General features: G+C 37.6%; 1 protein-coding gene across 10 annotated transcripts in view; it reads right to left on the reverse strand.

Annotated features, from left to right (window-relative positions):
* The window catches only part of SSX2IP (SSX family member 2 interacting protein), a 43,817-nt gene that overhangs the window by 20,393 nt on the left and 6,527 nt on the right, over window positions 1-16,897 (reverse strand). For 6 of the 10 annotated variants that reach the window (XM_082612429.1, XM_082612427.1, XM_082612426.1 and 3 more), the window contains exons 2-7: window positions 8,404-8,465; window positions 5,094-5,225; window positions 4,331-4,500; window positions 3,653-3,865; window positions 2,644-2,754; window positions 908-1,043 (exon numbers count right to left, since the gene is read on the reverse strand). In XM_082612429.1, coding sequence (XP_082468555.1) covers window positions 908-1,043; window positions 2,644-2,754; window positions 3,653-3,865; window positions 4,331-4,500; window positions 5,094-5,136 — 673 coding nt within the window. In that variant the 5' untranslated portion in view covers window positions 5,137-5,225; window positions 8,404-8,465. Of the gene's footprint in view, window positions 1-907; window positions 1,044-2,643; window positions 2,755-3,652; window positions 3,866-4,330; window positions 4,501-5,093; window positions 5,226-7,462; window positions 7,761-8,403; window positions 8,466-16,897 lie in introns of those variants that run through there. The other 4 variants (XM_082612423.1, XM_082612424.1, XM_082612428.1 and 1 more) reach the window with 3 other exon arrangements.

Here is a 16,897-nt window from a genome sequence, read left to right on the forward strand (position 1 = left end):
ATGGTATTTGTCTTTCTCCTTCTGACTTACTTCACTTAGTATGATAATCTCTAGTTGCTGCAAATGGCATTATTTTGTTCTTTTCTATGGCTGAATAGTGTAGTTCTACTTTTTAATCTACACTATTTACTTGAAATTATGCATAAACTTGAATGAAATAAGTTGTAAATTAAGTTTCAAAAGAATAATAGAAAAAAAGTATACTTTAACAAACAAAACTTTCACAGCCGGCTGTACTTCAAAAATGCACAGCTAGGGCTTCCCTGGTGGCGCAGTGGTTGAGAGTCCGCCTGCCGATGCAGGGGACACGGGTTCGTGCCCCGGTCCGGGAAGGTCCCACATACCGCAGAGTGGCTGGGCCTGTGAGCCATGGCCGCTGAGCCTGCACGTCCGGAGCCTGTGCTCCGCAACGGGAGAGGCCACAACAGTGAGAGGCCCGCGTACCACAAAAAAAAAAAAAAAAAAAAAAAATGCACAGCTAAACTAATTTAAAAGAACTCAAACTGACATGAATGATTTGGCCTGATGAACCATTTTATGAAGTTAACTCAAAAATCACACTTTTGGTACTCAGAAACTGATCCTGATTTTTAATATAATCAGTTCTTTGCTATGATAGGTTAGAGTGTCCTCTGGCTTAGCTTTTCTCTGTGGATTAATCCTACATCTGTCATGTTAACAAATATATATGTAATTCTTATACGCAACTAATGGAGCAAAGCAAAATTACTATTTTTCAACTAACCAGTTGTCTCAATTTCTAGTTTATATACCATCTAAAATCAATTGTATAAAGCATGAAAAGGACACTTCATGAATTATTGAGCTCAATCCCTCTACATTTATTTCTTAGTGTAATACTAGCTTATTTATTCCCTTTGCTTTATCTTAGCCAGCTGCTCCTTACCTATTTTTTTATCCTTCTTGTTCATAACAAGTTGATGTAGACGTTCCTTTAGTTTATTATATTCACGCTCTTTTCTCTTCATATCATGATTATATTGAGTAGCTCGACTTGCAATAATATTTTGTAATTTCTGCACCTAAAAACAGCATTTTCTATTAAGTAAATCCCTTTAGGACTGGTAAACCCAGTTAAAATTTACAAATTCAATAGAGAAAAGAAGTCCTAGAATTCAGCTCCTCATATAATAGTTTAAGAATTCTAGGATTATTCCTCCTTCTCTGTAACCACTGGGAATCACTCTTTAAAATATCATTAAATGAAGCACATAAAGTTTTTATGTTTTAACTATGAAATTTCCAGAGCTGCTAACTCTCTAAATTATCATCTACACCTTTCACGCTACATACAGATTCTGATCATTTAGAAACCACAAACTCTTATGGAAGTATTAATGTGATTAAAGCTTCATATGAAGCAAGTAGATTTCATCCGATCATTTGTAATGACTTCCTTTTACTAATGACTTGAATCCCTTTATCCTTTATCAATCTGTGACAAGGCCAATTAGTCATGACACGTGGCAGTAGATAAACAGGTTCATTTTTCTCTGATCAAAAACAGTTCTCAAATTAGAGTGAGACAAACAGCAGAGAGAATCCAGTTCAGACATTTGCTGAGTACATATTATATGCCAAGCACTACTGGTCAATGTTTATATCTACTAAGACTTCTCAGGCAGCCCTGGAAAGGAAGAAGTTCTATACCGACATTCTTTATCTCTGCTAGAGATGATCATGTTCAACTTAATCCTCACTGAGGAAGAACTATAGTCAAACCATTTCAAGTATAATCAACAGATTAAGTCAAAATTTTCTGTGAAATAACTCAAGGAAAAGTATAAGTAACCTTGTGGTTTAGTTAAGATACTTCTTACCCACTTACTAAATATACTACTAAATAATCAAATATGGTAAAACAAATCTGTCTAAATCACTACAAGGTCCTTAAAGAAATACGCTCCCTTAAATGTCTTTAACTATAGTGAGCAACATATACAACACTGAAAATGTTATGGTTTTATAGTTATCACGTGGTCAGAAATCAAACTGCAGAGCAATAAAAACATAATGATTTCTTCTTACATAAATTGAAAGATAATTTCAAATGCATTAACTCTATAGGTCCAAATACTAAGTAATCACTAAAGCAAAAATGAGATTAGAATTATGATGTCTTCAGCCTAAAAATGAGATTTTTAATTTGAATTGCTTTTTTTAAACAGTAAGTTGAGTATCCATTTAGTCAAGTAATTGCCTGATTGGATGAACAGTGTTGACATTTAAGACAGTGCAAGAAGAGGCATTCCAGATATAAGTAAAGGTATAGCAGAGAATAAAAGATCTGCATTTAAAGCGCCCTTGTGTCTGACAAAAAGTTAACAGTGCATGTGAGTCCACGACAGATGGTATAGGACACTGGGATGTCACAAGCTCTGGACTAACCTACTAGGGCAAACGGATGCACTTGGGGGAGAGGGTGGTGGGGAGGGCTCCTGGCCTCTCAGTTAAATGCGATATGACACTATATGCACAGTTCCTCCAGACCAGTGTGACACAGGGTGAACAAATGGTTCTATCTTGTTTTAAAGTCATGACCATTGTTGGTCACCTCAAATTCCAAAAAAAAAAAAAAAAAAAAATTCACTTAAACTTTATCTGCAATAACTGACAACTCACCTCATCTTTCTCATTTTTCAGTAGCTGATGCAAATTCCTGTTCTTGCATTGTAACTGTCTGTCTCTTTCCTGAAGACCAATCATTTCTCTCCTGGAGGTTTCCAGTTGTTCCTAAAACATTCATATGCAATTTTGACTAAAATTAACATAGGATTCAGAGCAACTGAATCCTTAAAAGATTAGTAAAAACAAGTTACATAAACTAGGGTTTGTTACCTAAAATTGAAGTTAGCAGCACACAAAATGTTTATTTAAAACAAGTACTATAAAGCTTGATACTATAGTGTTACAAAATTTACCTAAATTTGAATATCAAATTTAATTTAAATACCAATTTTTAATGTATATACAAAAGACCTTCAAAGTGGATCCCTTGAAAGACTCTTTACCTATTCCAGTGATGTTGCCACTGAACATTTTCATAATTTCTTTTTTAATACTTTTTAACACTTCTACAGCACACTCTGAGAAAGAGCCAAAAATGATTTGGAGCTAAGTATGAAGAAGACAGGTGACCAAGCAAAGTAGAACACTTCAGGTCAAAAAGGGTGGGACTACAGCATGACACCAGTTCTGCCTTGCAAGCAGTAAACTCAAGATTTTTCCTAGAGGGTATAGATGCCCTCAAGAATATTCTTGAAATTTACTGATGCAATCTCTCACAATAAGACTATTTTAAGTTAAGCAACTACTTTATGAAGCAAGACTGGATAGAGTGGGAGAATCCTTATTTTATTTTCCTCAGATATAAGTACTTCCTAATCTAACTTTCTACAGTTTCATCAAGACACTAAACAGTTCATAAAATCATCGCCTTCGATATAGACAGTATTAGGAAGCAGCACAACTGATTTGTACAAATTACATTCAGTTTTACTTTCCAGTTTAAAAAATCCTAAAACTTAAAAAAAAACCCTAAAATGTGTTTGCTAAATAAATCCAATGAAAATTTATAGTTTCAAACTACATAACAATGGCAATAAGATACAGATTGAGATGTAATTTCTACCTTAAGTTTTGCATAGCAGTTCTGCAGATGGTCCATATCGCTTCCCAGTTTCAGATTCTGTGTTTCCACATTTTCCTGAGCTAGAAGGTTCTTCCGCTGAAGTACAAGTAGCTCATTCATACAATTTAAAACAGCAACTATATTTAATTCTCTCTTTGTCTCTTTACCTTTGGATTCTTCATATAATGAAGGAAAACCGAAAGTAGTCAATTCCTAGTAGGAGAAAATGTTTTCCTAAAAGTTGGTTACCGGACAACTTAATAAATAAACAAAAGACAGATATCTTTTCTGAGAAAGAAAACTATCCTGAGATAGTTAAGAAAGTAGCACCTATGCCAAAGGACAAAGAATTAAGAGAACTGGGCTCTTTTAGCCTCTGCTCTACAATCACCTGTGATCTGGAGAAGGCACTTAGGTGTCTGCATCAGTAAAATAAGGGTAAGACTCCCCGTGGAGGAGCCCCTGGGGTGATGGGGGAGCCAACCTGATCCAGACAAAACGTTTACCTCGTGTATCTAGACTAGATGGTCACCAAGGTTCTCTGCGAATCTAATATAAGTCCCGGGCCAATATGTAACATACTTGTGCTTGACAAGTTTTTCTCATACCTTTGATATGTTCTATTATATAACATGATTTATGTTATTTATTGCTTCTTACAAAAACAAAACATGTTACCTGATCAAGATATGAAATACTTTGTTCAATATTCTCTTCTGTGCAGAAGGCACTAAAAAAACTGTGCACATTTTTTGATAAAGGTATTGAAGAGCATAGCACTTGCTGTGAGTATAAACTTGATGGAGACATCTTTGTTTCTGAGGTATATTGAGAGATATATTTGCTTTCTGAAAGAACCAGTAAAAGGCATCTATGTAAGTAATTTGTAAAAATGCATGCAAAGCTAACAACATAATCTCCATTACCACAGATTTTGAATTACAGAAATATTTTTAAGTTTTTTCAAATTAGGACAAAGCTGGTTTTTGTATGAAAACTATATAATTTTTTTCCAAAAAGATACAACTAATAAAGTGGTGCTCTTAGAAAAGGCATGTTAAGCTACAATATACTATCTTAATTTACAACACTTTAGATTTATAAAACTAATAGATAAAACCCACTTGTCTATGCACTCAAAGTTTATGTGATTAAAGGAATAAATCAGAGAAATGTACTGAAGTAGCCAATGAATTTATTTCAAATGCAGAAAAGTCTCCTCCTCAAGTAATCAACTATTCAGCCAAAGCACTTAACCCCACTGATTAGGCACAATACTCAGCTCTCTGTGATAATTTTACTGAAGATGAAAATTATATATTTTACAACTATTTATATCTCTCTCTAGTTACATCTTCAATATTTTTGGTAATTACAGTGTCATTGAAAATTAACCTTTATAATTAAGGCTTTTGCTTACAACTATTCTAAACTCAGTTACCTGAAGACAGACCTGGATCTGTAACAGTCATCCAATCTCCCATAGCAATCGCCAGAGCCAGGATACCTGAGGAACCAGTTCAGCAGTGAAACATTCAGCCCAGCTGCTGTCACTCTTCTATGTAGGCATCTCCTTAGAAAACAAATCACAGAATAACAGCATCTAATTAAAAATATGAAAGCAAATATAAAGCCAATGTGTAAGAATTAGTTGTATGTACTTCAAAACAGATGGATTCTGCATTATTTACTCTCCTGTACTCTCATACAGAATATGGTAGAGCTTAATAATAATAATTGTGTGTGTGTGTACAAGAATCAAGGTAAATGGCTTCTCGAGTTATACTAAGGTATTCGCATTACTTCATACACAAAGTACATGGTACATGATCTGACTCACAATATAAGGTACAGAATTGTACTAAGTAATAAATATTTCCAAACTACACCGTTTAAAGTACAATTCCTACTTACGTAGATGAAAAGATGAAAAATTTCTTGGCCAGCATTCCCATTTTTTGTTGTTTTTACTAACTATACTAACAAAACTTCTAATTACAATGCCTAGTGTTGGCATAGACGTAATGAAATGAATACTCCCATACACTGCTCTCCATAAAAATTAGATCAATTTATACTACTACCAAGCAATCTGGCAATATGTATCAAAAGTCTTAATAATGAAAATATATTTTGATCCAGGGATTCCACTTTTAAAATTTTATCCTAATAAAATAACAATTTTCACAAAGATTCACCTACATATTGTTCTTTACAATACCAAAAAAAAAAAAAAAAACCCAGAAATAACATATATGTTCCACAGTAGGAGACTGGTTACATAAATAATACATTTATACGCTCGAATAACGTGTAAACTTTAAACACAGCCACGTAGAATTAGGGTGCCTAACAAATACACAAAAGTTAAGAAATGCATATGAATAAAGTAGACTAAGTAACACATAACCGTTTTAGTCTATCACTGATGCCTCTACTTCTTTTTTTTTCCGGTATGTGGGCCTCCCACCGCTGTGGCCTCTCCTGTTGTGGAGCACAGGCTCCGGACGCACAGGCTCAGCGGCCATGGCTCACGGGCCCAGCCGCTTCGCGGCATGTGGGATCTTCCCCAACCAGGGCATGAACCTGTGTCCCCTGCATCAGCAGGCGGACTCTCAACCACTGCGCCACCAGGGAAGCCCGATGCCTCTACTTTTTTACAGAGATAATGGAAGTAGTAACTATTTCTCCACCATAAAAAAAAATTCAAATGAAATTATAAACAGCAACTGGAAATTGATTTCAAGGTCAGGTATAGGAAGAGGAGAGGTAAAGACTGCAGGCAAACTGGAGAACACATGTCAACATTTTGGACAGCTGCTTCCCAGCCACAATAAATTGTGGCCAAAAGAGAAAACAATTCCCGTGCTGATACATCTTTCCATTTTTTAAGAAATGTTGAAATTCTGGATTTCTATGTGAAATCTCCCAATTTTTAAATATTAGATGCTAATTAAAAAGAGTAACTATGCAAGTTATCCAGTGGAAGGGGGAACAGCTGGAAGGGGGAGATCAGAGCACCACCTACGCTTTGATCTGAGAGGTGGCTTAGGCACACACAACAGGATGATTCATGATGAAGCTGTACACTTAAGGCCTGCGCACTTGACTGAATGGCAGTTATACCTCAAACACCACTACTGTTTAATAAGCCAAATAAAATGCGCCTTTAGGCCAGATCTGGACTGTAGATCAAGAGTTTACCACCTCTCTTCTGAATATTTAAGACTGTGGGGAAATATTCACAATATAATGTTAAAGTGACATGAAATTTTTCATTCATTCAATAAAATTTTAATTGTGCTGCTATGTGCCAGGCACGCTTTTCTAGGCATAGGAGAAGCCCTGCTCTCAAGAAGTCCACATTCACGTAGGGAAGAAACGGGTAAGAAGTAAGCAATAAATTACAGTAACATCACACTCAAGAGTGATGAGAATAAAGAAAATAAAACACAGTAATGAGAGTATTAGGGTGGGGGGTGGTATCTAGATCCATCAAGGAAGGCTGCGTGGAGATGCTGATATTTGAACTGAAAACTAAATGATACGGAATCAACTACAAGACGGTCAATGACCAGAGGAGTCCAGGTGGAGGAAACAGCATGTACAAAAACCCAAGATGGAAAGAACTTGGTACATATTAAAAATATACAAGTGGCCAGTATGCCTGAAGCACAGTAAGCAAGGATAGACATATAAAGCTGGATTTTCTCTAATTTGCAATGAAAAGCTCTTAAAGCAGTTTAGGCAGGAAAGCAACGTGATCTCTTTTTAGGCTTTAAAAAAGATCATTATGGCCACTTTATCTACCCTGTGAGATTATAGGTGGGCAATAGTGGGCACTGACGAAATCAGCCTACTGCAACTTCTTGTTCAGTCAAGAAGACCAGTGTTGCACTACGTCTCCGACAGTGGAAGCAGACACAGGAATAAATTAGGGATGTGTCCTGGAGATAGAACCTTCAGGACCTGCAGATGGATTGAAACAAGGACAAAAGAGCAAAAGAGAGATGACAAATAATTCCTAGATTACATAGCAACATAAAGTATGTACTCATGCAAATGATTGTATGTGTCATATAATACATTATGATGTCACACACACATACACACAGAAGGTTATCTAGTTTGGCACTGATCTTTTGCTATTTTGCTACTCATGTGCCTTGAGAAGAGCACCTTGAACTCCTTGGCACTTCCCAGTGACCTTAAATGGGTACCTTCAGCAACAGGAAGAGCAGGATGAAGGTTGAATCTGCATCCAGAAAGACAAATGATCTTACTTTTGGTTTTCAGAGATATTAGCTATAAGCAAAACAGGACCCAAGGGACAATAAATCCAACTATTCTAACCCAGCTCTGCTTTGGGTAAGTTACTTAACCTCTCCAAGCTCTAGCTTCCTCACTGGTAAATTGCCATTATCCCCTAAAGATTAAGTGAGATAATGCACATAAAGTATTTAGCACACTGCCTGGCATATGGGACACATGTAATTAATATCAGTTGTTATCATCATCACTTAGACACAGATCTGTTTGGTATAACTGACAGGATTCTAAAACCTGTAACAAAATGCACTGTTGCTCTTAATAAGGATTGAACATAAATCCTTAGAAGACCTGAGACAGACATCACTAGAACATACAACAGTGTGCCTAAGTGCCTTTTCTCCTCATACAGAAAGATTATTAAACACCAATATGTGTCTACTACATATCCATACTTTAAAACTGTAATTTAAGTCAGTTACTCGTAGTCTGTGACTTTAGTTCTCCGGTGTCTACAGGTTTCACCAGTAAGTTGTTCCCTGTCCTGCAAAAAACAAAAACAAAAAAACCTTGCAAAATATTCAGGTCTAGTTAAATGTTCAAAGTGAAAACCAAAACTCCATTCTGAAGTGCTATGAAACAAAACTTAGTAAGAGTATATAATTTCACACCATTTAAAAAGTTTCTATGTATCCTCTTCTGTTCAATGAGGCACCAAATGACACACAATGAGGCTTGTGATAAAAGAAAAGTTACCCAACCAGTCTTTCCAAGAACAGAGACTTGAGACTCATCAATATGCATCCCCAAACCAAGAGACTAATTTAAGCAAAGTATTCCATTCTAGCTCAATCATAGCTAAAATTTCATTGATGAAGGTTACAAACTATTATTATGTTATATTAAAATAAGTCAATATTAATTTCAAAAGCAAAATAAGAAAGATAACAGAAGTATCTCTGCTTTGCATAAATCTAATACCATCACAAGTCCCTTTCAACTTGAAAGCTTTAAAAGCAGCCATGGAGGACTCCATTAAAGCTTGGTGCTGGAACACAGAATTAAGTTCCATATTTTATATAAAAATTATTATTATTACATATTAATCATGTCATAGCAAACCATTATATAGTAGACATGATGATCCACGGCAAGTCATGTAAAACACAAGGTTGGTTATGTTAGCACTGTTACTATAGGTTCATCACAGAAGAAGAAAGGAGAACAGTTAACAGTTAATTGTGCTTTGGTTCAAGTAATCTGTAACCCCCAATTCTCTCTATATACCATTAATTAGAGCAGCTGCCCAAATTCCCAAAATAATTAGGGAACTTTATGAGCGAAACCTGATGATTAAAGAATTTAAACAACTTGTAAAAGTCATTTCATTCATCCAAGATTGAAGGGGAACAATCTTGAAATAAGTTAAAGAAAATAATCTATAAAGTAATCCGTAAGAATTTTATCTCCTATTCGACACATCAGAAAGACATAGTTTTGTTCCCTCCTAGTGGATAACATGTATATAAGCATATAATAAACTTCCCTGTTCCAAGTATTTCTCTCAAGTACATTCCAGTAAATCTTCATAACAGAAAATCGTACTAATTTCAGTAAAATTGCAATTACTTCAGTAAAAATGTTACCTCACTATTTCTGAAGAACTACTTGGCATGCCTCTATGTTGCTATAGGCCCCAAGTACAACGTCACATACTTGAGTGTAAAATAAGCAAGGGTACTCTCGTCTTTTCTGAGTAAAATGATTATGCTGAACTTAAGAATTACCGAGTAGCATTTTCTAGGTTAGGATCCTGACAGAAAATTGGGAAGCAGTATGACATTTGAACATAATTATACTGTTTCTGAAAGAAAATGAAGATTTTAGTAAGTTTCAAAAAAAAAATCTATCACTCTTCATGTCAAAGTATTTTCTTTCATATGTATTTATCTATATTACAGACAGGAAACTTGAGCTCAGGGAAGTCAACAGGATTGCCTAAGGTCACACTTCTAATTGGTTGTGAAGCCTGGACACAAATCGCAGTCTTCAAAACCGTGCTTCTTTTCTCTCTACCATTCAACCTTTCAACACCGTACACACAGTCAATTAATCTAGCTATGTTAAAAGTAGAATATAATAAAAGATTTCCATCAAGTTTCTTTAAAAGACTGAGTTCCTATAATTCATTCTAAATGATTCCACTAAAAACACACAATTCTTAAAGGACCTTACCTACTACTTAAGTTGAGGTACACTTGTAAACTTCTCTGCTATGCCACAAACAATAGCTTTTTTCTCATTTATGAATACTTTGCTTTAAAAAGGCATAAAAACAACTCCCAGAAATGAGATCACTTCCACAGAAAGTTTAATGAGGGTGGAATTAACTCATTTTACCATTTATTCCTAGAATAAATATTAACATCAAAACTAAGTTTACGGATCTTTAGCAAGAACATTTGTGATTCAGGTTAATTATATATGTTTTTTTCCAACAGAAAAGTTCCTTGCCTGGTTCTTCTTCTTCCTTCTACCCCAAAGACTCAGGGTTGCTCAATATATATTAACCACTTATAGAATTTTGGGGCACGCAGCCTTTAGGATGGCCCCCAGTTATTCCTGTACACACCTTTAGGTTATTCTGCTCGAGTGTGGGCTGCATTTCGTGACTAGCTTCTAACAAACAGAGTAAAGCAGAAGGGACTGGATTTCACTTCCAAATTAGGTTATAAAAAGGGCATGCCTTCCATTTGGGGTCATTTCTCACTCGCTGTATCTTAGATCCCTCTTTCCAGGGAAAGCAAGCTGTCACAGCTGTCATGTTGTGAGCAGCCCCATGAAAGGCTGATGTGGCAAGGAACCAATGTCTCCAGCCAGCAGCCAGTGAGGACCTGAGGCCGGCCAGGAGCCAGGCGAGTGAGTCTGGAAGTAGATCCTCCCCAGTCAAGCCTTGAGATGCCTGCAGTCTTGGTCAACACCTACAGATAGCCTAGTGAGAGACCCTGAGCCACAGGCACCCAGCTAAGTGGCACCCAGATTCCCAATGGACAAAAATTGGGAGATAAAGGCCAGTTGTTTTAAGCTGCTAAACTCTGGAGTAATTTGTTATGCAGTAATAGATAACATAAGTTTTTCTATATGTTTACATATATATATTACATTTCTGAGTCCCTTCCATAATTACATGTTTCTTGCTGAAACATAACTAAAGTGATACCATGCACTACAAAAGCAACTCATCAGGTATATGACAATGATATCAGCAGTACTACAACAAATCACTCCATATTATTATAGCTGGATGTCTCCCAAACTAGTTTATGAACTTCTACAGGGTGGGGAATGTATTCATCCTTGTATTCAACAGTTTCTGAAACACAGCAGGTGCTCAGCAGATGTTTATAAAATGAACTGAGTCCCACATACGGCACACTCACTCCAGCCTTGTGTGCTCCACAGGTGCTTTCTTCTTTCACCTACCCCTAAACTAACGCTTCTTCAAAGCACAGCTCAGCCACCATCATCCCCTCCACACAGGCCACTAAACTCTGTTCTCTAGGTCCTCCTAGTTTATTTCATCTTTCCTAGTTAGCCTCTTTAGTCACATTCTCCATTTCTATACCCGCCACCCATCTTAATAGACAGAATAATCAACAAATACCCACGTAAATAACTGATGATAAATTAGCACATTCATTCCAGCAAGCAAAAGTGGATAAATGAAACAGCAATGGAAGAGATGCACAAGATGTGAGTCCTTTAGAGAAAAGTACTACTCTTCATCATCCCCCAAATCTCTCCTAACACTTCTACCCAGGGAAAGAGAGCTTGGCAGAAACGTAAGTGATGTCTTGATTACAAGATTTCCTTCATACAGTACACTATTTTTTGAATTTATTTTTTTATTTATTTATTTTTGGCTGTGTTGGGTCTCCGTTGCTGTGCGCGGGCCCTCTCCAGTTGTGGCAAGCAGGGGCTACTCTTCGTTGCGGTGAGCGGGCTTCTCATTGCGGTGGCCTCTCCTGCTGCAGAGCACGGGCTCTAGGCACACGGGCCTCAGTAGCTGTGGCACGCGGGCTCAGTAGCCGTGGCTCGCAGGCTCTAGAGCGCAGGCTCAGTAGTGGCGCACGGGCTTAGTTGCTCCGCGGCATGTGGGATCCTCCCGGACCAGGGCTCGAACCCATATCCCCTGCATCGGCAGGCGGATTCCCAACCACTGCGCCACCAGGGAAGCCCCAGTACACTATTTTAAGTGTTCTTTTCAAGTTCATTTGAAGTTCAAACTTGAAAAGGCACAACTGCCTACCTAATCAGAATTCTAAAACAAACTTCAATCAAGTATCAGAAAATAATAGTTTTTTCATTATACAGGAAGGTAGTAACATGATACCATCTGGACTTCTAAATATTACACAGGATTTTTCACAAATAACCAACTAAAGTCTTTGCTAAACTCTCACAAAGTTAAAGTTACCCAACCGTTGGGTTAAGAAAATAAAATTGTTAAAACTAAGTCTTTAAACATTAGTCCTTACAAATTCAGTCATAAAACTTAAGAATTTAGTTATCTGCATACTTTAATAGATGTTATTATTCTCAAAAACCAAATACATTATGATTACTTAAAAAATTACCACCTTCTACTATAATTTTGTTCCGAAGGAGACTATAGCTTCCAATTCCATTACAAATACCTCTGCCATCTAATACAAAACCATTCGTCTATGCATATCAGTACAGATAAATACTAAATTCAACCTCTTAGAACCTACTTTTTACAAATTTAAAATCCAAATGATTTCATCTGAGTGGCATAATAGTATAGGTTTTTTTCCACAGAAATAAATTCTTCTTCATAAATTAAATTTTAATATATATATGAATGGCTGAAACTGAAAATCTGGTATCCCTTTAATCATCTGCCCCCTTGCTGAGTTTGTGGCTCTGAGGAGGATTTACAGTTGGGGAGCACAGTGCAGACCATGTGAGCCTCACAGGCCTGGGTCAGACAGGTCGTATCCTGACAGAGCTGGTCATATCCTCTTCGAGCTGGTTTCATCACCTGGAAAACAGGGTGATACTATCTACTCTGTAGCATGGTTATAGGTATTTAATGGGGTAAGGAGTGAAAAACTAAGTACAGAATACCTAGGGGGCTGATCTAACAAACACGTGCCAGGTGCTGTTCTAAATGCTTTACATACTTCATGAAGGCAACCTTCACAACAACCCTACGTGTTATCACATTATTTCCTTTTCAGAGATAAGGGAACTGAGGCACAGAAAGGTTAGGTAATTTGCCCAAGGTCACGCAGCTGGCAAGTGGCAGAGCCAGGGGATATTCCCCACCCCACACTCCAGAGTCCATTCTCTTAACTATCATGTGTTGCTGCTTCATGGATGAGAGGCCCAGAAACAGTATCTCCTACAACCCCTCATGAGATCGTATCTCCCAATTGGGCAAAGACTGCACAAAATAGTGTGAAGACACAAATTGCGGCAAAATATTTCATGCGTTTCCCTTTGGGCTGAGGGATACAATCTCAGTGAAGTAGACCTGCATGTATAGCATGAAAAAAAAAGTTATGAAAAACAAGAATAGTTGGATCACCACTTTTTGCTAAATCAAACTATCTAAATATATTTAGGAGAAAGGTGTGGAAAGGTTACACACTGTTCCCAAGGACATTCCTGGGGAATGGGACGTTCGGGCGTAGTGAGAGGTGGGCCAGGGTTTTCACTTCTTCTATAGCACACCTTTATACCGCTGGAATGTTCTAGGGCACTTATTTTGTAAAACTTTTAGAGGCAGTGGATTCAGGCAGTTACTAAGACAATGTGTATGGATGCACTGCCACCTCCATCCCAGACAGTAGCACCCCTGCCCTTTAGTGGAAATATCAGTGTAGACAAATAATAAACGCACCCCCCATCGATCAATTACACTTCTAGCACCCAGCCCGCCCCCGCCCTGTGTTCACACATACGAGTGGGCAAGGGCGCTGCAGCCTTCACACTGACCCTGGCCATGTCAGAGCATGTCTGTGGGGAGTCAGCCCATCAGGGAGGCTTCCCCCCTACTGATGCGAAGAGTGAAGACGCAGAGTACTGGCTGGCCTGGCAAAGGTGGACTCTTCCTCCAGCTCAGTTACAATCTAAACGCAGTGGGAAGAAAGAAGAGGGAGGCTGACTTTGATTTATAACTATTAAGATTCTTTTCAAAAAAGAATGCTCTCAATCTAGCAACATCCTGTGACTCAAGCAACTACTGAAGTATGTTTCTCTGCTTCAAGAGAGCAGCTGGTGAAGTGAGACAGTATGTTCTTAGAGCCTACGCCACACCGTCCGGCATTTCATTACACAATGACTTCTTACTGCTCATGTTTTCATCTGTTTTGGTCTTGGCTCTCCAATTAAACTCATGTTTTCAGGGCACTGCCACCTCAGGGAAGCTGCACAAGGCTCTGAAAGAGCCCCAGACAAGAGCCAGGCACCACGGTTCCCACAGCCACTTCCATCATACACTGAGCAACCTGGAGCAGGCCATGACTGCTTTGGTTTTCAGTTTCCACATCTGTAAAATCAGGAGGTCGAGCTACATGATCTTTAAAGAATCTTCAGTTCTATTAACTACGATTTTACATTTCTCATGGGACCTAATATGAGAACTGAATATAGCTATTTATATTAAAATTTTCTTCACATTTTTATAGCAGAATGTACACACACTGTCTTCACAACCACGTTTATCAAATGAGATTCTACCTAATTTTAAGAATAATTAAGCATAGACGATTTACTTGAAACAAGTAAATTTAAAGCATTTTACACGTATTAACTGATTCAATATCACATTAACTCAAATAATCATTTCCCTCCACTACAGATGAGGAAACTGAGGCCCAGAGAGCTTTCTTGCCCAAGGTCACATAGATAGAATATGACAAAGTCAAGAATCAAACCATAAGAGTCCAGCACATTTAACTACACACCCTACTATCTTTATTGTAGGAGAGGAAGGAATACACAATACGTGAGCTGCTTTTTCAAACCCAACACACACACAGGTTCTTGCTTCTCTACCACCTCGCCTTGAGACTAAAGTATAATCCAATAGTATTATTCCAATTGAGTAACTGGAATGTGAACTGCATAAAAGCAGACAAAATATTAAATGTTACAGAAATTCAAAAAAAATTTTGAACAATCTAGTCAATAATATATACAGCCCAAATTGCCAGGCTTTCCCCAAACTGCCATCCCTTCTCTTTGTGCTTCCAGAACACTTTGCATTAACTCCGTAGTACAGATCTAACTGTAATGAAACTTCTCTCCCACCACCTAAGCTGCATTCCTGGTCAGCAAGCCTGTGAGCATATTGTTTGCACCCTGCTTTGGTGTGAGGTATCATAACTGACCCACTGTCAGTATGGAACCCAATAAAGTTTGCTGAATGAATGTCAACTAAGTTCAATGATGTATTATTAGTGTGAGGTATTCTACTGTAATATTATGACAGACAAGAATCAACACTTTAGCCATGCTGTGACTTAGAAAGGCTTTCAAATGAGTCTTGAGTGATGTCAGCTTAGAGAAGCAGGAAGGCAATTAGATGTATGAATCAAGAGCATGATAATTTAGAGACAGTATACCAACTTCAAATTCTTCCAGGGCAGAGGTAGGAATAGCAGCAATCATTCTTAAAGAGGATTAAGAAAAAACAAACAAACAAACAAAAGCACATTAAGCTAACTTTGTAAAGTTGAAAGTCAGCTAAGAAGTCCAAATAAAATTTAAAAAACAATTGTCATTTATTGGTATTTCATTCTCAAAATTAGGTAAAAGGTAATGACAGTTACTAAAGGCAATGGAAATAACAAAGAAACTAAACATAATTCATGAATCTGTAATGTAATCATGTATCTGTAACAGTTTTTTCAATGATTTAGCCCAAATTCAATCACTGGTTATAGGCCTCAACAATAGCACCTGAGAACTTGTTAAAAATGCAAAATTTCAAGTCCCATTTGAGACCTACAGATTCAGAAACTTGGGGTGGGACCAAGAAATCACACACACACACACACACACTCTCTCTCTCTCTCTCTCTCTCTCTCCCTTAAATATTTCAAGCAATTTTAAATTCTACCCAGTCTGGCTATGAGGCATCAAGAGTCCTGGGGTTCTAGGCCTGACTACAGCCAACCCAGAGGTTAAGTTGTTTTGGGTCACAGAAGTCAAAGCCTCTGAGCCTCCCACCTAAAAGTACAAAAACAGGCAGTTTTGGCCACAGTTTCAGAGGATCCGTGAAGCCATCCACAGATTTGCCAAGGATCAAGGATAGGGAATTAAGAACTTCTGTTCTACCTAATTATGTGAAGCTGGTAGGAGAGAAGAACTGCTGCTCTGAGCCTTTACTACCTGCCAGGTGTATTCACCAGCCACGTCACTCACCCTTACAACAGCCCTAGGAAGGAGTAGATATAACACTACTTTATTGATGGAAAAATATGAAGCTCAGGGAGGTTAGATACCTTACCCAGTTGCAAACCTAGAAGATAGAAAGGAAAACCCAGCTGTTTTACCTGCAAGGTAAGAATAAAGATTAGGTACAGCCATACCTTGGAGATACTGTGGTTTGGCTCCAGATCACCACAATAGAGCAAGTCACACAAATTTTTTGGTTTCCCACTGCATATAAAAGTTATGTTTACATTACACTGTAGTTTATTACATGTACAATAACATTATGCCTGAAAAAACAATGTACATGCCTTACTCAAAAAATACTTCACTGCTAAAAAATGTTAACCATCATCTGACAACACAGGGTTGCCCAAAACCTTCTATTTATAAAAAACAGAATAAAGTGAAGCATAATAAAAAGAGGTATGTCTGTATTTGATTCCAAAGCCTAACAAACCCTGGCTTCCTCTTGATACTCAAAAAGTACCTGGAGGGACTTCCCTGGTG

Source organism: Mesoplodon mirus (genome assembly GCF_964341445.2).
Source record: "Mesoplodon mirus genome assembly, chromosome: 3".
Lineage (NCBI taxonomy): Eukaryota > Metazoa > Chordata > Mammalia > Artiodactyla > Ziphiidae > Mesoplodon > Mesoplodon mirus.